Consider the following 20,060-nt stretch of genomic DNA (forward strand, 5'->3'; position numbering starts at 1 on the left):
ACGCACTTATGTGTACACACAGATGTTTACTGAAAGCAGAGATGATGGGCAAGGGGACGATCATCTGTAAGGCTAGAAGGTAGGGCCTTTTACCAAGTAAGAAATTTTGTTGAATTTAAAAATATTTTCTTCTGCTGCTTTAAGCTTGCAAAATTCCGATGCTCAGCCTATCTCATTTCTAAGTTTTCAGCACATGTTCTGACCGTGACATTAACGTGTGGTGGGTTGTCTCTCGTTGTCTGTCTGTCGTCTCCGCTCTCTCCTACCTGCAGAAAAGAGGAAAGCCAGCCTGCTGGACCAGCTCACCAACACCAGCGGGACTGTGATTGGCGTGACTTCCTGCATTGTGATCATCCTTATTATCATTTCTGTCATTGTACAGATCAAACAGCCCCGTAAAAAATACGTCCCAAGGAAGTCAGACTTTGACCAGACTGCTTTCCAGGAGGTGTTTGAGCCTCCGCACTATGAGCTGTGCACCCTCAGAGGGACAGGGACAGCTGCCGACTTTGCAGACGTGGCAGATGACTTTGAGAACTACCATAAACTGCGGAGGTCATCTTCCAAATGCATTCACGACCATCACTGTGGATCGCAGCTGTCCAGCACGAAAGGCAGCCGCAGCAACCTCAGCACAAGAGAGGCTTCCATCCTGACAGACATGCCCGCCCAGCCGGTCAAGCCCCTCGGTCCTCCCGTGAGCAGAAGGAACATCCTCGTCATGAAACACAACTACTCCCAAGATGCCGACGCCTGTGACATCGACGAGATTGAGGAGGTGCCCACCACGAGCCACAGGCTGTCCAGACACGACAAAGCCGTCCAGCGGTCAGTATCTATTGATTTTTTGATGATGCTATAATCCGAGGACTCTACCTGTCAGAGTGTGCTGTGCCAGTTTGTCTCCAGATTTCAGTCCCCCACAAGTGAAGGCTTCAGCCAGAGTCTCAGCATCTCCCCCTCTTCCTTCCCAGGGCTGCCCACACTCTGCTGAAACCCCCACATGCAAGATATCTCGCACAGACCAAAGATAGAGCATTTCTATACATATATTTATTTCTCCCAAAATTCTGACATTAAATTAATAACAGCTTTATATTGCTGATTCATTTCCACATGGTCATGAACGTACCCCCCTGACAACATTTATATATTTTAAGATAAAATGATATTTGAAAACAATTGCCTTACCAAGATGGCTAACTCATCTTTTTGAATAATTTTAATGCACAAATAATATATTTTGCAATATTTTTACTTTTTGTATGAAAATGGAAAAAAGTCTCCTTGCATATATCTCATTACGCTTTTATTACAAATTGCTCACAATAGCATGATATGCTAGAAGACGAAATATTGATGTTTATATGCAGCGAGAGTTAGTTAAAATATTTTATCATTGTCCTTTCTATACAAATAATATATACCATATTATCTGTATTCTATTGTCAGCCCTAAGATTAGCAAAAGTTATGGAGACAGAGAACCTAAAATTAGAAAATATTATTTTAAATTCCCACATCCAGTCTTCTTAAGCCATGTTCTGCATGTTTCCTAGCATTTAGTTTGTTCTATGAGTTTACACACCATCTCCATTTGTTATACATTCTCAAAATATAAAATATTTTAGTTGGTTTAATACGTTTTTGCATGCTGATGTAAAACAAGAACTTCTATAGTTTTATGAGTTTTTGAAATGCTTTGCAGTAAATAGTTGTATGCGTATGTTTATTTTTGTGCGAATATTGCTTTATTGAATGAAACAGCCGTAACCTTCCAGGTTCTGCCTCATTGGGTCTCTAAGCAAACATGACTCTGAATACAACACAACTAGGGTCTAAAAAGAAAATTCAAGGTAAGCAAAAACCCTTGGTTCCTTTTCCCACTTTGTTGTATTCTGTTTTGTTTTGTTTCGTTGCTATCGTCTTGTAGTTTTTCAGGAATGTGATGTTTATTTATTATTTCTTGAGATATGTGTTTCATGGCATTTCATAATTAGAAACATGGAGATCATGGAACAGTGCTGATGGAGGGATGATTCTTGGACTATTTAACTTTAAAATAAATGTTAGTATTCTTACCAGTAAGCATTGTCCTAAAATGTTATTTAAAAGGATGTTGACAATTTTACATATTTTAAAGTAAAGATACTAAAAGCAATGAACTTTCTTTAAAGAAAAAAAAAAAAACAGAAGAAACTCAAGTTTTATGAAATAAAAAAATGTCATTTTTTTAAAAACTGGAGTGAATATATAACACTAGTAATTATTCATATAACTTGACAATATTCTATTCATAACCAAAACACTAAGTATTTGGAAGGTACTCATGGTATTTTTGCACTCTTAGTTTTGCATGAATGTGTAGCTCATCTCATCAAAATTAAAAGCAGCATGCTATGTCAAATTTTATAAGATAAAACTTGAATCCTTGATAATGTAAAAGGTTCCATTATTATAAGTTGTCTGTGTTCACATCTGTTTTGTCACCAGATATCACAGTGGCTCTATTTTTGAAACTTGCGAGAGTCTCTATCAATGTCCAGTTAAATTTGTTAAATAGCTAGTCTCCTCAGGACTCTTCCAGTTTACCCACCATTCCTGAATTAGATAAATGCATTTCCATGCTCTGTACTACCTTGATAAATTGGTGTATTTGCTTGCATTTTTCACTGGGAGAAAATGTTTTAACTGTGTTTTATTTTCAGAAAAGAACTATTTATACAAACATGGGGACTGTGAAAAGAAAATTCTATAGTGAATTGTGAAAAGTGGACCTATTTCTAAATTCATTCCACTGCCTTTATCCAAACTTAAGAATTACAGACATTTGTTATTTCTTCGGCAAGACATCCCCGCTGCACAATGATATGTTCATTTCGTAATTTGGTTGCTGGCCACCAAGTGCTCCTTAGTTTTTAAATACATTTTGAGATTTACTGGAAACTTGAAGAAGAAATTAGATCCTGATTAAGACGATCCCAACTTTATTTTTATTGTCAGTTTCACTTTTGTTTCTGTGTTGGTTCTGTCTTTGTTATGTAATTGTACATTGTGTGATGTGTGGAAAACACAACCTTGGACGAACCTTCGGTTACATGTAATTGTTTTCATTATATAGACTTCTTGAGAATAGTGCGTTCCTGAGTGGTTTTGAACATGCTACAGAGGAAAGTGAAAATGTGGACCATGGAAACACCAGCTAGAGGTTTTATGGACTACACACCTATTGTTTTATTATGATTAAATGCAGTAAAACGTCATGAGTCCAATTACTAGATTGCAATAAGAAAAATTTCATTTTTTTTCTCTCCTACATTCCCTTGATTTCTTTTTGTTCTATATCAAAGGGAGGTACCAAGTTTCAAAAACAGCTTTTGAAACCAGGTACTTCACTGTTCATATCCTACCACAGAGATGTTTTTGACTAAGTACTTAGCAATAGGACTGGATTGACAGTCTGAGAAACTACCCTGCATGTCAGTACTGGATATTTGAGTTGGGAAAAATACCCTCTTTATTAGACACATTGTAAAAAGCATGCATTCTCAAATATTGCTGTTACTCTTCCATTTCTTTGTGTCACATGCTTGCTACTTGTAACGTTTTTATATAAAGATATATAAAATGTATAATAATTTCCTAACTTGAGTTAAGAGAAATGTTTTCTTCTGTTAGACCGATTCAAACTCACTTACAGAAGAACAGGTTTTATTTTTATCAGTTCTTCCCACCTTTCAGAGCATAAGAGATATCCTTTAGTATTTAGGTTTACTTCCCCAAATATTTGATTTTTAGAATTTTATGGAGTATGTTCTCCTTTTAGGATAGGAAAATCATTTTAAGCACTTTAAAAGCATAGGCCTTTATGACCTTGAACTGCATCATTGAGTCATTCTTGTCCTCAGCACACAAAACACTTGAAAGCTAGTGATGATGATGTGTTATATACAAAGGAAGTCAAACCCTGTAATGGTAACTGCTGCTGAATTGTATACACACTCTATATTTGATTTATTCAGTGGGAAATTTTAAAAATATTAAATGCATATTCTTTGAAAATGAATTTTAAGAACCAGTATTACTATAAATCCGCTTACAAAATTTTCCAAACTATTTGATTCTATAGCTGAAAAGATTCTGACCTTCAAATAGTGAAGCAATCTGGTCTACACAATTCAGTCTTGGCAACACAGGCAGGCTTCACAAACCACCCAGATAAATCATGTCGTATGTCCCTGTTAGGAAATCCATTTGGTTTGTGTTTAAAAAAAAAAGTAAATGAAATATATAGTAATTTTATAATAGAAGAATCAAAGAATTACAGCAATTCTGAATACTTCATATTTATTGAAAAAAACTAACAAAAATAATCACTTCCATGAATTTGATAAACTGGTTAATAGAAAATGTTTTGGACATTATAAAGATCATTTTTTATTATTATTTTACCTATTTTGATACACATTACTTGTGATAAAAATTTACCATTTTTTTCAAACTTTGCTTGGCTGATTTATTTATTACCATACTTACTTTTATGTCCCTTATTTCAAAGTTGATGCACCAAAGATTATTTTTAAATAAATAGCCATATTTTATATAGTTTTCACTCTTCAGGAATCTTAATAGGCTCTCATCTGCTTTAAATGACTAATGTTAACAATATTATATACATGTCTCAACTTTTTATTTACAACAGCAATGAAGATAGGAAAATAAAGTAGGTGAAGTTTACTATACTACAGGATGAGTCCTGTAGCTCTTCACAGAATATCCATTCCCTCCGCTTCTTTTTAAATGTGCAGAATGGTACTGATCTGCTTTTTCTCTGCTTAAAAGGTATTTGTAACAGGAATCCACTAATAGGTACTTCAGATTTTTTATTGTCAAACCAAACTAAGTATAATGATAGATGGATAACTTGCATATATTTAAAACACAATAGCTCCACAGGAAAAGAAAAATATTTCAAGAATGGGCCTCCTGTGTGATGATGCTAAAGTTATTTAACAACACATAAGCACCAATTCATCAAAAAAGAAGATGTGGTAATGCTGGGGCAGGGACCTGGAGGCACTCCTCTGTCCCTGGCACCAACTTGAGGCTCTGAACCTGGGGATGCAGGAATCCAGCAAGGCTTGGACATGTTCCTTGGAGACCCCTGGATGTGTTTATTTAAAATTCAGTATTGAAATCTCTTTTTATATTAAAAACTCTTGTTTCATAAGACCCAATCATCTGAGTATCAATTTTAGCCTATATTACAAAATGGGGACACCTGTAGGTAAGGGAGAATATGTTTCAAAACTTTTAAATCAAATTATTTTAATGAACAATTATATTTTTTCATAAAGTGAATTCAAATATGCTATCCTGAGTGGTTTTTTTTATTTCTTAATCTTTTTTAATTTCATTCTTCTTAGTTATACATGACAGTAAAATCCATTTTGATAAAATTATACAAACATGAAATAGATCTTATTCTAATTAGGACCCCGTTCTTGTGGGTGGGAATGATGGTAGGATTCACTTAGGTGTTTTCATATGTGTATGTAGGAACGTGGTGTTAGATTAATTGTACTACCCTTCCTATTCCTGTCCCCACTTCCGTCCTTTCATTCCCCTCTGTCTAATCTACTGAATTTCTCTTCTTCCCCTCCTGCTCTTTATTGCAATTTAGCTTCCACATGTCAGCAAAAACATTTGACCTTTGGATTTGTTTATTTCACTTAGCATGACAGTCTCCAGATATATCAATTTACTGGCAAATGTCATAAAATCATCCTTCTTTATGTCCCAGTAATACCACAATTTCTTTATCCATTCTTCTGTTGATGGGTGTCTCGGTTGGTTGGTTCCATAGCTTAGCTAATATGAATTATGCTGCTATGAACATGAATGTGGCCATGTCACTATAGTATGCTGATTTTAAATCTTTGGATATATGCTGAAAAGTGAGATAACTGGGTCAAATGACAGTTCCAGTCCTAGTTTTTTTAGGAATCTTCTTCCTGCTTTCGAGAGGTGTTGCATTAATTTGCAGTCCCACTAACTCTGTAGGAGCACTCTCTTTTCCCCACACTCTCGCCAACATTTGTTGTTACTTGTATTCTGATCATTGTCATTCTAACTAGGGTAAAATGGAATCTCAGTATAATTTTCATTTGCATTTCTCTATTTGCTAGAGATGTTGAACATTTTTTTCACATATTTGTTGATCATTCTTATTTTTGTGTTTTATTAACAAAATGTTTTCAAATAATGGGTGAAGTTAGCCCAACGTTGGTGTAATAAAGCTCTGTGTTTTTCTATGTTTGGATTCACTGTGCAAAATCTTGGTGGTGTGTCACACTCACAAGCAACACCAGTGAAGCCCTGAGTAAGGCTCTGTACCTCTGCTCACATGCCTTTTTGTTCTCTTCTTCAAGGTTGGTGTGGAAATCTCCTTTTTTAATCCATTTTTACATTACTTGCCAGTTGGTACATCAGACTGCAAAATTCACGTATGAGGTAGTTGATTTGCCATAATTGATTTTGATTTGATTACATAATTAAAATGGGCTATAAACACAATTGAAGATCCATGTTTTAAAGTTAGGCCTTTGACTTTCCTTGAATATTCACATAAGTGACTGCATTAGCTTTTTCTATATTTTCCCCTTAGGATATCAGGGTTTCCTTACATTTTATAACTTTTTAATAAAATCAGTGAATGGGTTTTCCTTCCTCAGAATATAATAAGAATTTATGAAATATGATCTTGGTTCCCATTCCCTTTATTAATGGAAATAGTGCACAGATGTTTTGGTAGTGAAATAAATGATAGCAGCTTGTCATGAAGCTTGTGCAGTCTCACAATGCAAATGCACATCAGCCTCCAGATCTGGAGGAAAGCTAAGGAAGTATTCTGAGTTCTCTGCATCCTAAATGGACATGCCTGGAAAGTGAGTTTCAGGCTGCCCAGTCTGACAGTCACTTTCTACCTACATTTTCCTTTATTGGCTCATTTCTGTGCCTCACAGGATGGCACAAAGGACCTGGCCAGGAAATTTTTTAGTAGATGAAGTAATAAGGAGAACCTGATTTATGTAGTTAATCTAATCTCTTATTTATGTAGTTAATATTTCCCACATCCCTTTAAATGACTGAATAAACTATCAAATAAAGATATATTTTTAAATATCCATGGATCTTTTAAATCAATAATCCCAGTTCAATAAATCCAAGGCCCTTAATCAATTTAAAATTACCATATTGGGTTTTTTAAAATATTTTTTAGTTGCTGATGGACCTTTATTTTATGCATTTATTTATTTGCGGTGCTGAGAATTGAACCCAGTGCCTCACACATGTGAGGCAAGCGCTCTACCACTGAGCCACAACCCAGCCCCCCAGGTTGTTCTTATTAATGAATGTTTATATTATGCTACACAATTTTTTAAAAGTTGATCATGTCATTCAAATAATTGGAATAGTGTTGCAAAAGTAGCAGGTAGAGGTGACTGGTGACACATGCTCCTAACAACTCCTGAGTCTCCTTGCTGCTCAAGTGCTATACGTCCTTGGAAGTTCTCAAGGAGGTAAATGCTCATACCTGGCCTTTAATTTCTTGAGGGTCAGAAAAGTGAACTCGACCTGTTTCAGACTTCTGCCCTCTGCTTGAGTGTTTTCCAGAAGGTTCTACTCCCTAATTCGCTCCTTCCAGAGGTCTTATTCCCTGATTCGCTCCTTCCAGAAAGTCCTGTTCCTTAATGACTCCTTCTATCCAAAGTGATTGTGCATCCAACCTGATTCTTTTCATCCTTACTTTCTCTCCAACCACTGAAGCATGCTATTTTATAGTGGTTCCTTCTTTGAAATAAAGATTTTGGCCCTTATCTTAATAGTCACAGATACTGACATAAATTTTTTAAATTATGAGAACGCAAAATATATAATTCCTTTCATATCAGGCTGCAAAATTTGTATTCTTTATTTTCTTGCCCATGAGTTAAACTTGCCTCAATATGGCTAGACTTTTTGTGTCTATACAATGTCCATGCCAGACCTCCTCCTAGGTACCTGTGGAAAGAAAATGAAGAAGGCAATCTAGTAGGGGACACAATGACAAGGACAGGTAGAAGGAATGGGGCTTTGAGGAGCTGTAGAAGGGACTTTTTCCATCTTGGAAAAAAAAAAAAAAAAACAAACAAAACCCTGTGTTCCTGTTATATCATCTTCTGTGGAAGATAGAACATACTCAACTGACAAGAGACTACAGTACAGATGATGTTTCACAATCAAGAAGTTAGTAGCAGAAACAGGGGAAATAACTTCTAAGGAGGATGGGAAAAGGCATGTGGTAGAAGACTGGCCTTCTATGGGGTCTTAAAGAGTGACACCATTGTCAATCAGCAGTGCAGCAAGGAATTTCCACCTAGTGAGATGAGAGCAGCTGTAGTCTTGGAGGCTCATTTATCTGAGTTGAATGGAGCTTAGGAGGAGACGGGAGGGTGGTGGTAAATATAGTGTGAAGAATAGGTAGGCGTTTACAGCATGCTTTCTGCTTATGTTGGATGCTTAGCCAAAGGAGTTTAGCCTTTATTCAAATGGATCGTTTTGGAGTTTCTTGAGAAATGTGGCTTATGAATCCTCTGAAGACGCTGTTGCCAAAATGAGCGAAGAGTGAAAGAAATTATAGCAAATTAGACCAATGGAGAAAAGAGACATGAGAAAGACTAATGATGAATGGGCAGGGATGCGGAGCGTTTGTCTGGCTTTTCTATTTATTTTAAACCCTATTTTATTGTTTTGTGGTCTTGGTTGACTAACTGATGAACGTATGGAGGGTCACAAGCCAAACACCATTCTGAGTGTCTTACATGTCATCTTTTCCTTGGTCACTTTAGTAATTCAATGAATAGTATCAGTAGTAATAATAATTTTTGTTAATATGTCAATAACCATTGTACAGATGAGGAAAGTTTCAATAAGTGAGGAAAGTTGTACAATAAGTGATAAATCCAGCTCTGAAACCAAGCTAACGGCAAGTCAGCCAACATTCTTCCCTGATGTGTGACACCTGTCCATCAATATTCAGCCCAGTCCATTTCACTGAGAAAAATTGATAGTTATCCATATTAATCCCAGAGTTTTGTGTTTCCTCATCTGTAAAGCATGTATTATAGCACCTTCCTTCCACTTTCCACCTCAGAGGGTATGAGGATCAAATTATCATGCACTGGAAGATATTTTTATACCCTATAATGCATTGTAAAAATAAATCATTTTTCCTAAATCATGTGTACACTTTATTTTATAATCGACCTGGAACAAACACATCCTCTATAAAGAGCAGTGATGAAGAATAACTTGTGGCTTCTTTTGCCTCAGTGAAACATAGGCCTTTGGAACCCACCGATTCTCAATTCACCTGAGTGCCACTTCCTGCAATGTTTCTTTTTTTTTTTTTTTCTTTTTCTTGCATCCTGTTATAGGGGTGCTGTTCATCTTCAGTGAGCAACATTGAATGCCAAAGCTCTTAAATAACCTCCAAGCCCTAGTTATCAAGGACACAGCAAGATAGCAACACTTGAAAGGAAATCCTTTTTCTCAAAGACAGAAAATTGTCTTGCACAAATTCACATATTCCATCAGTGCAAAGACAAACACAGTTGTGCAGTTCAGTGCAATCTCATAAACGTAATTTTGATATAAAAATGTGGTATGCTACCATGAAAATAGCTTGCCAGTGGTTCAAACCCAAATTGTAAGTGCAGTTCATGCTACATATGTGTTCTTTAAAGAGTCATTTGAAGGCTCTGAGTTTCACCTCAATCTGTAAAACAGAGCAGGCTATAGCTCGTGAAGGAGTTCCCACGGGAGCCAGAGCAGGGTGCAGAAACCAACAGCTTGAGACAGTGAGCTGCTGTGAGATGGTGGCATCTGCCTTTGTGTTTGCCGGTTTGCCTCAGCATGGGAAAGTGTCTCTTCCCCGTCAGCCTCCCATACCCCTGTCAGGCAGGCAGTCCCACTAAACATCACGCTCTGCCTCTGACATCCCAGTGGGTTTAGACAATGGAGGGAAAGACCTGGCCTTCATTTCGGAGAGATCTTCGAGATAGGACCAGGCAGAGGAGGTGTGAATGCTCCCTCAGGTGGGAAGGCAGCGGGCAGAGGGAGCCTGCAGGCGTGGCGAGCCCTGTCCAGCATAATGAAGGAAATGGTGCCAAGGCCCTGGCACCACCGAGAGCTGCGACTCCAGAGCACAAACGCGTGAGGACACAAGTCAGGACCAGCAATCTGCAAGGATCCCGCAAAAACGGGCTGCTCCCTCAGTAGCTGGCTATCAATGTGTGTCTGAAAAAAACGGGAAAAGGAGTGGAACAATTAAACATTGAAGTTTCTTTTTCACAGAAGCTCTCTCCTGACACCTGGCTTAGATTTATTAATGATACCACTTTGCATATGAATTGACTCTTTATCTGAACTTATTTATCTTTCCATTCCTTGTCATCTGGTTTGGGTTGTGCACATCCACAATTTTGGTGGATGAAAGATAATTCCATAGCAAAGACAAAATCTGAATAAGTTTAGTATTCAGAATCTAGTTCAAAATCTGCAGAGATAAAGAAGTAATAAGGAGATGGAAGCATTTACTACCCTGATCTGGTCAGTACACATTGTGCATGTGCATTACTTTCTACAATTATTACATGTTAATCAAACATTTTAAAACTGTGATAAGAAGAGGCTAACTACACCAATTTGACCATCATACTGTAGCCCATATAATTAAACTTCCAACTAAAATAATATTTTAAAAATTAAAAATTGCTTCCTAAGCAAAATTGGTAGCTAAAATGCAAAATTGGCAAGATTTAAAGTATAATAAACTTAGAGATTAACATTTTCATTGAATTACTTGAAGTCCATATCAATTCAGTATATTTAGAATCCATAGGAAATTCTGTTTTTATTTTCCTCATATAAGCTAAATTTATGAATAAGTATCTCTAAAATAGAATATTTCTAAGTTGATCATTATCGCTAAGATATATCCTGTGACAACATGATTCATATATTGTATTTGCCTAATTTCCTGAAAGGATAATCATTATTCATTACAAAAAGTCTAACACTTATTGATGATAATAATAGGACTTTAGAGAGAATTCATGTTTTGGAGAGAAAATAATTCCTCTTTTGACTCCTTTTCTATAGCAAAACATTTTCTCCCACCTGTCTTGAGAATTTTACAAAATATGCAGATATTTCCTACATATCAGATCAGTGCTTATTCTCTAGCCTCTTGAATATAGGCGTGATCTTTTAAAGGATTGTGCCAGGTGGCAGGACATCCCATCTCACTTCAAAACTCACCAATTCCTTTGCCAGCTGACCCCAGTTAGGATGCCCTGATCCTGGTCAGGATACCTCAGGACCTTTCATCAGAGGGTGGCTCCCGGAGCAGATGGAGGGCAATGAGGTCACAGAGCCCTTTCTGCAGTTAGCTCAGTAGCAGCACCTGCAGCTCTTCCCTGGAGTATCAGCCCTGAGAGCTCCCTCAGGGGCTCCAGCCCTGCTCTGCAGGATACTGTTTCAGAGCCTCTGGATTAATAGCACCACTTTCCCTTTTGTTATTTCCTCTAGCCTAAGGGGGTTAGAGTGTTTTAAGCTCATCTCTGTGTTACCTTCACGTTCTCTCTCTCTCTCTTTTTGTTTTGTTTTGTTTTTTAGCCCTCCAATGTGCAAAGGATTCCATTTATTAAAATCTCTCTGTTGATGGATCTGGTGTGTTCTCTTTCTTACAGACCAGAGGATTAGGGTGGATTTTAATTGGAATTGTTTTCCTCCCTAAGGGCATTTAAAAATACTTCCCAGAGATACTTTTGTTAAACTTACAACTTTGTCTAATTAAAGTTTTCACTAGAAAGAAATATTTGTTTAGATTATTTCTGGAATATTAGTTCTGTACCAGGAGATGTTTGTTTTTTTTTTTTTTTTTTTTTTTTTGCTACAATATATATGTTTATAGTGAGCAGTTTTAGAATGGGTAGACAATTCTAGGGATTTTGCAGGGGCATATAATTTGCATTGAAATGGCTTTGACATGAAAGAAGTGCATCTTACCAACTGATGTTCCTCATGGAGCCAGCTTTGGATAACTTCCTAATTCAGGAATGCAGACCACAGTGAGTCTTATGCACCTCTAAATTTGACTTTATTATGTAAAAGCAAAATACCTTCCAAAATGATTGTCCAGCTATGAACCTCAGTTGTCTTGTAGAAGACAATAATAATAACTGGAATTCTAACTAACTATTTTAATTTTCCAGAGCTTGGAAAGTTAAAAATATACAAACTAAATCTTTCACAGGGAATGACTTTAAACCTAATCACCTGGTGATAAGAATTTTAATCTATTCAAAGTCAACCACCCTCGAACTTTTATCTTAAGCAAACAGAGAGTCTACCAGATGTGGCTGATAGAGTTGAATGATTTTGACTCTGCCTGTGGTCTGTTTAAATTGTGATTCCCTACAGTCTGTGATTATACAGCGGGAAAGATTCATTTTTCTAGTTTAATCAGATGAGACTATAGCTTCTTATGATTAAACTCATACAAAAAAATTTCCTGACATTTCTCCAATTTGGATTCTTATATAATACTAACATGTACATATTCCGATTTTCTTAGAAAATCTAGGAAATTTAGCTAATTCTGAAGGCACAAAAAGAAAAAAAAAACAATCTTGATCTCAAAATAAAGACAGCCAGCAACAGTCAGCCTTGAAATGAAGAAATCTCCACAAATGGCAATAATCAGACATTCAGTTTGTGTGAGGCACAGTCCCAAGACCTGACAGGGATTTATGTAGTTAATTCTCAGGACAACACTGTAAAGTAGTTATTAGCTGTGTTTTACAAATGAGAATGTGAAGTCCAAGGAGTCAAATGACCTCCCAAGATCATGTGATAATAAATTACAGGCCTGTGTCTTAACCTTAGAAGAGCGGCTACAGGATGAACAGCCTTGACCAGGATCCTAGGGCTTCTGGTTGGTTATCCACTCCTCAGTTTGAATACGCGAGATGCCCCGATTAGTTAGCCTCTGACTGAAACTCACCCTTCTACTCAGCTAGCCCAGAGAAAGAGGAGACACTAGGAACAAAAGAAAGACCACAGTCACTGCCCTTGAAAACACTCCTAGGAATTCCTTATGGGTCTTTATCTGTGGAATGCGTTTATCATGATGTACCTGGTCTGTCTAGGTTACTTATGGTAAATTAATTTATAATTATGGGACCAGATTTGCCAAAAAGGAATATTAACATCAGTATGCAATTTTCTGATTGGAAATGTCAATATTCCATGACTGAACTATCTCCTCTTGTGTAAGACATGTTTAATACAGTGGTGTTTAATACCATGTGTCTACAGGCTTCACCTGCATCTCACAGTCACCTGTATCCTTTGAATTACCGGTAAATTTTGGCCCTGTGTAAGACGTGCGATTTCTGTAAGTCTGATTGGAGAGTCTGATTCTCACTGTCTCATCAAGGATTTTCCTTTACAGTTAAGCTCTTTTGAAATTCCAAGATGTTAGCTGGTCTTCCACATCTGACTATTTATTCCTTATAATACAGCACTATTTATGGTACACATTGATACACAATGAATACATTTTTTGGTTCAGTAAAAAACTGCCAGTCAAGGGGGGACATCGTGGGCTAAATTGAATGCTAAGATGCTCAGGAATCAAAGTGGCAAGTGGAGACGTGTGTGAAAGTGATGCACACGAAGGGCGTCGCTGGCTCCGGGAGGCTTAGGACTGGTGAGTCAGTGAAGGAAGCAAGGACCACAGCAGGTGGACGTGGACGACACACGACACACGTGGGACTCAGAACCAGTGCGGGCCTGGCACGGCCAGGCTTGAAACTGCGGTAAAACATGGAGTGGATCATTTCATTCTTTCTACTAGTTTTTTTTTATTTTTTCATCGGAAGACACTTTCATGATGGACTTTAAGGAAAAAGTAGGTCAGAGATTTATATTCTCCTCAAGGCTTACCCGGTATAATCGAATCGATGGGCTTGTAATTTTTTTTCAGATGCCATTGCATCTCCTTGGTGCTGCTCTTTGTAAATTGTAAATTGACAGCTCAATCTTCTTGTCAGGTTCTGAAAGCATATATCCACAGACTATTCCAGAAAGTATCTGGGAACTCTATTACAAAGGAGCCAGGCAATCACGGGAAAGTCCTTCTAGAACAAGGCTCCCTGCCGTTGCTTTCCACATAGCTCTCTGGTGTACTGCTGGACCCAGGCGGGTGGGACTTACAGCCTGGGAGCTGCTCTGTCCCTACAGAGATAAACAGCACTTGCATCTGATAAGAGGTCTGGCCACCCAACTGCAGGCTTTTCAGGTTTCTAATGTCTGAGAGACGATATGCATTTTTACTGAAAAAGGCAAGTTACTTCACAATAAGGTTAACTCTAAAGAAGACTTGGACACATGTGATTTTTATCATTGTGGGCCATAGGCTGTCAAGCTGAAGGAAGACCTTATTATTTACAGGTAGGTACACTGAGTCTTACAGAAGTCAATCCAGTCCTCAGAGCCAATAAACTGGGCCCAAGACTCCATAATCTAAGTCTCCTAGTGATAAGCCCATTTTCTAACAAAGTAAGGCTTCATACATTGAGCCCTAGAGATGGGCCAATGTGGATGAGCATCAGATGAGTTCCAATGTCCACAGGCAGGAAAAGGACATCCTAGTTCCAGAAGATGGGACCTTTTTTCCGCCCCTCAGACAATTGTGTGGGGCCTCACATTACATGAAAGTGGATCTTCCTTATATAATGTGTGTGTGTGTGTGTGTGTGTGTGTGTGTGTGTGTATCAAGAAGCTAACTTATTTCTATTCAGATGATCAAGGAAAAAATATGAAAGATATCAGATTATTTTAAAATTCACATGGCTAACATTTAATACATACAAAATTTGAGCCCACTATATATAAACATTTATGTTTTGTGATGGTTGATATGATACAAAAATATCAAAATACATTCATGCAAGCCCTCACTTAAAAATTCTGTATTCTTCAATCACAGATTGTAAAGATAGGGTATTACCAGTCACCAAGTGGCCGCACATAAAACCATTTAGGTGGGGAAAAGCCTCAGCTTCTTTGTGCAGATTAAACAATCTAGACTATAAAATGATAGCACTGTTATTACACTTCATGCAAAGGGAGTCCTTTGAAAGCAAAGCCTCTAGTCAATGCTCAGTGAAATTATGAATATGAAACCCAGTCCCACCTATGAGGATCCACTCAATAAAGATCAGCAGCCTCTCTCTGTGGCAGGTGGTACTTACTCTGTGTCTTTAAGGGATAGAAGAATTATGTGTAATATATTTGGATTTTATCCTTGAATCAAATTACTGTCAATGTGTACAATTATTTGTCTTGTAATGATCTGATAAAGACTGTTACATGCCATGTTACCAGCATGTGAATGAAACAGGGTACAAATAATGTTTTGCAAATTTATAATAAAAGATCTTTAGTATAATATTTTTTAGTAATAGGCTGGAAAAGAGCTAGGTCTGTATGTTGGTAAATATCAGGGAACATCCCTGAGCATCCTCACAGAGACTGTGTCTGGGACCAGTGCCCGCACAGGAACTTGCCCGGCCTCTGCCTTACCTGGAGTCTAACTACCTCCCTTCCCAGCACCAACCTGAGTGATGACCAGCTGCACAGGAGCCCTAGGGGAGATGTATGGGCAGTGGTGTTGGCCTTCACATATGTGGAACACCCTGATGCCAAGTTTTAATCTGTAAGCCTAGAGAATAGAAAAATTATTCAGAATAAAACTCTGTCATTTTCTTTGGAGATGTGTGTCTTCGTTACTTATTTTCTACCTTTTACTTATTTTCTACCTTTATTTTGTCCATTCTTGCTGTTTATCCTTGTGGTTCACCTTTTTTAAAAAAAAAAAAAATTATTCTGATTTGTCATATATTGACAGCAGAATGCATTGCAATTCATATTATAACATGGAGCACAGTTTTTCATGTCTCTCATTGTTTACAAAGTATATTCACACCATTTGTGTCTTCATACACCTACTTAGGGTAGTGATGGTCCACCTTTTGTTTGGCCAAATCGCCGTGGGTCACTGCTCCTCAGCCAACTCTCAGTCATCTGGATGGATCATGCTGCCTTTCCTGGTGTTCCTCTCCCTGGGTCCTTGATCACCTGCCTGTAGAGATAAACACTACTCCAAGGGACCAATGGTTGCTATGGAAGCACTTGCTCACTGGACAGCTCACTCCCTACAGGGCAGGCACAGGAGTGGATGTTTCAGTGATGTCTTAGAGGTCCAGGCACATACAGACAGCCAGTATACCTTTGGTGAATGAATATATAAGTGAGATAGATAAAATATTTTCAAAGATCACAATTTGTGTTTAATTCATTCTCACATCTAGACACCAGAGAGCATTTTAAATATCTAGAATGACATCAAAGACTATCCACAAGTTGATCAGTTTGGCTTTGTGGTTTCAAGCACTAAAGCACTGAGCATCCCCGGACTTTTTTTTTTTTTTTTTTTTTTGAGACAGGGTCTCACTAAGTTGCTGAGGGCCTCCCTAAGTTGAGGAGGCCGGATTTGAACTTGAGATCCTCCTGCCTCAGCCTCTGGAGTGGCTGGATTGCTGGTGTGTGCCACTGTGCCTCACAGTGCTTTTCTTCTGTAACCATCTGCCTGGCCACAGTAAGATTAGACCAACAGACCAATGGCTTTGCAGCAGACATTTATCCCTCACTCTCCTTAGCAATTTTAAGAAGGAACTAACTTGTCCCCAAGAGATTTTGATATGGAAAGCTGGGGATTTGGTCTCTGTGTGCAGGTACTGGGGCTTTGGGTCTCTATTTAATCTTTCCTTGGGCAACATATTCTCCCAACCTACAGTGTTAGATATGAACAAAAAAGTGGTTTTGTTTTTTCATCGTCACTAGAGATCTTCTAGCTCCCTGTCATTCCTGGAGTCTTCTCTGGAATCCTTCTTCATAAGAAAGGTATCAGGAGACTTACGTAAGACTACGGTTACCAACAACAGGAAACTCAGCTTTGCAATTTTGTTCTTAAAGAAGAATCTCCATTCTGTCCCACCCACATTCTTTCAAAACATCTTAGAATAAAGTGTCTGTTCCTACTGCCTCCCAACCTGAAATAATTTGACAGATTGCTCCTGAAATGAATCTAAACTTAATGCAAAAAAATAAAACTTTTAAATTAAAAAAAAAACATATAAATAAAGCTGTACACATAAGTCTTACTTAGCTTTATGGTAATTTGACATACTGTTGTATTGCTTTTAGGCTCTTGGTAAAAAATCAAAAGTGTTCGTTCGTTCATTTAATGATAAAAAGTACTGTATGTTTACTGTAAGTATGTAAAGTGGTATGTGATTATATATGTGAATATGGTACATTAACAATATATTTTTGCAATACAATAACTTGACTTTGTTCCTGAAAAAGTTTCTCATTTTTATATTTCAAAAAATATTTACACTGTTTCCACATAATCCTTCAATCATGGTTTCATACATTAAATAAATATTTATGAAGTGCTGATGGTGCCAGACATCTATTTTGGGATCAAGGAATGCAAATATTAACATTCATGGACTCGTGAGAAAGATACAAAATAGATAATTGCAGTAGATTCAAGCTATATATAGAGAAAAATGTATTTATTGTTTTATTTATTTCATACTATAAGTATTAACTAAATATGGTGAAGGGAGCTAATTTCCTTAGGAAAACTAAAAAGATATTTTGGTACCTGCCCAGTATTGGCCTGGCTATTTTACACACGATGACTCTTTTTCACCCCACAAACACCACTGACTTCTCCACTTAGACCTGAAAAACAGGAGCTCAGGAGGGAAGCTCGTGCACATGATCACATAGCAGCCAAGCGCAGGCAGGTTGCAGGGCAATTTCCCTGACTCCTAAGCCCATGCACTCTTAGGCTGGGGATCGAAGGGAAAAGCCAGGGACTTCCAGATGAGAAGCCAGCTAAGGGCCTCTAGTAGGAGGGTGGGCGCTGGTGCTTGCTGGAGGGATCCCTGTGTCCCAGGTGCTCTGCCTGGGAGGGGGACCAGAGGGTAAGCCGTCTCACTGGTCTTGTTGAGTGGATCCTCTGGTAATGTAGTGAGGTGACTTATCATTCACTCTTCCATCTGTGACTTTCAGACATTGAAAAGGAATTACAAATAGATGGTAAAGTGGTCTTTATAGTTCAGGAAAGTTAAGCTAGACATACCTATTCTTCATTCATAGATGACCATGGAATCTAAACATAGATTCTACTTTATTTAGACTAGTAATTGGGGGAGGCCATGGACAGGACTCCCCAGAGGAACCTACTAGAGACCAGGTCACTACTTTCAGTGGCCTCTCGCCTGGGGCACTTAGTTTAGATGGGGATGTCCCAGATGCAGGCCTATGCAGGGAGGGAGAATCCAGTTTAAGCAATGTGGGATGGGGCAGGGAAAGGTGTTTAGCAGGCTTTAGGGTGAAAACCCAAATTTAATAATAATAGGATATTTTTCTGCTCCAGAGCCAAAATAATAAGCCAAAGTAAAAATTGCACACATAGGAATCAATCTACCTACCTATCTATGAAATTTTCCTCTGACTCCAAACGTTATAAAAATCTAGAAACTTTTCAACTATGAAAGTCAAGTTCAAGTTAAGATTGAAGTGAAACATACTGTGCTAATTGGGTATGTTTAAATATACCATAATGATTCATAGGCAGTTTATCAGCAGTTCATGAACTAAACTTAAAAAAAAAAAAGCATTCTGACTTAAGAAAAATAAGTTGAAATGTCCTTGCCTAAAGAAATGAAAAGATCAATATAATATAACCAAAATTATTTTAAATTGTTCAAAACAGAAATTAATGAACAGAAAACATTGTTCTATGCACTGGAAATGAGGAGGAAATTCATACATGGTGAAATGATGCACTGCCTGTGAATCAGACCCAGGTACGCACTGAGTTTGTAATTAGGCCCCAACTGTGAGTCTGATGTCTCCATAGGAATGAAATGTGTTGTCCTGAATCCATAAAATGTAGGAAGCTGTTCCATGTAAGGCTAGGACTCTGATGGACCACCAAACACAATTATTAGGGATTTAGGACATTGAGTTAGGAGTACTCCACTTACCAGCACAAAAAAGAACATATTTATGATATTATTTTCTTATAGACATATTCAATAACATATATAAGAAAATAATATATAAATATGTATTAATAATCTGAAAAAATGTATGTGTGTGTATATATATTTGTATTTACATCTGGAGAAATCTAAGTTTCAGATACTGTACATAGATATGTGATAAAAATTCATGATGACTAAATATAGTGTGGAATCCTAAGAGATATTAATAGAAAAAAATCATCCCAAAGGAGTAAAATCCAGAGTCCACAAGGAAGAAGCAAGGGCAACTCCTCTCCGAGGAACTGAAGCACAGGTAAGATGTGGTACAAGTCGAAGGGAAACTCCTGGAAAGGGAGGGCTTGCAATTATGAATTAAACTCAATTAAATAGCCATCCTATAAAAACTGGAGAAGAGAAAATAAACAAGAGAATAAAGGTCAGAGTATGAGGACAGTTGCAAGGAAATTCGAAATTAGTTCTCATAAATAACTAATAAAAAGGGTAAGGGGGCAAAGGTCTTTAAATAATTACTTAAATTTTCAAAAGTGTGCTTGTGAGTTGTTAGGTAGTCTCTGAAGAAGGAACTTATAGGCTGAAAGAAAGACCTGAAGAAATCACCAGAATTCAGCTTAGAAAAGAAGGAAGAAAATGTAAAGTAGTAGAATAAAAAAAAAAAGACAAAGTGTTTTCGTCAGCATTTTTGCTTCTGTGACCAAAAGACTCAATAAGAACAATTTGAGAAGAGGAAACGTTTATTTTGAGGCTCATGGTTTCAAAGGTCTCCGTCCATAGAAGGCTAGCTCCGTTCCTTGGGGCTTAA

The 20,060-nt window shown here is 37.5% G+C and overlaps 1 protein-coding gene across 1 annotated transcript in view; it reads left to right on the forward strand.

Annotated features, from left to right (window-relative positions):
• Neto1 (neuropilin and tolloid like 1) overlaps positions 1-1,861 on the forward strand; it is a 101,015-nt gene extending 99,154 nt beyond the window's left edge. The window contains exons 9-10 of the mRNA XM_076837066.2: positions 273-828; positions 1,781-1,861. Of these exons, the coding sequence (XP_076693181.1) occupies positions 273-828; positions 1,781-1,841 (617 nt within the window). The 3' untranslated portion in view covers positions 1,842-1,861. The remainder of the gene's footprint in view (positions 1-272; positions 829-1,780) is intronic.
• Positions 1,862-20,060: the final 18,199 nt, after the last annotated feature.

Source organism: Callospermophilus lateralis, chromosome 17, assembly GCF_048772815.1.
Source record: "Callospermophilus lateralis isolate mCalLat2 chromosome 17, mCalLat2.hap1, whole genome shotgun sequence".
Lineage (NCBI taxonomy): Eukaryota > Metazoa > Chordata > Mammalia > Rodentia > Sciuridae > Callospermophilus > Callospermophilus lateralis.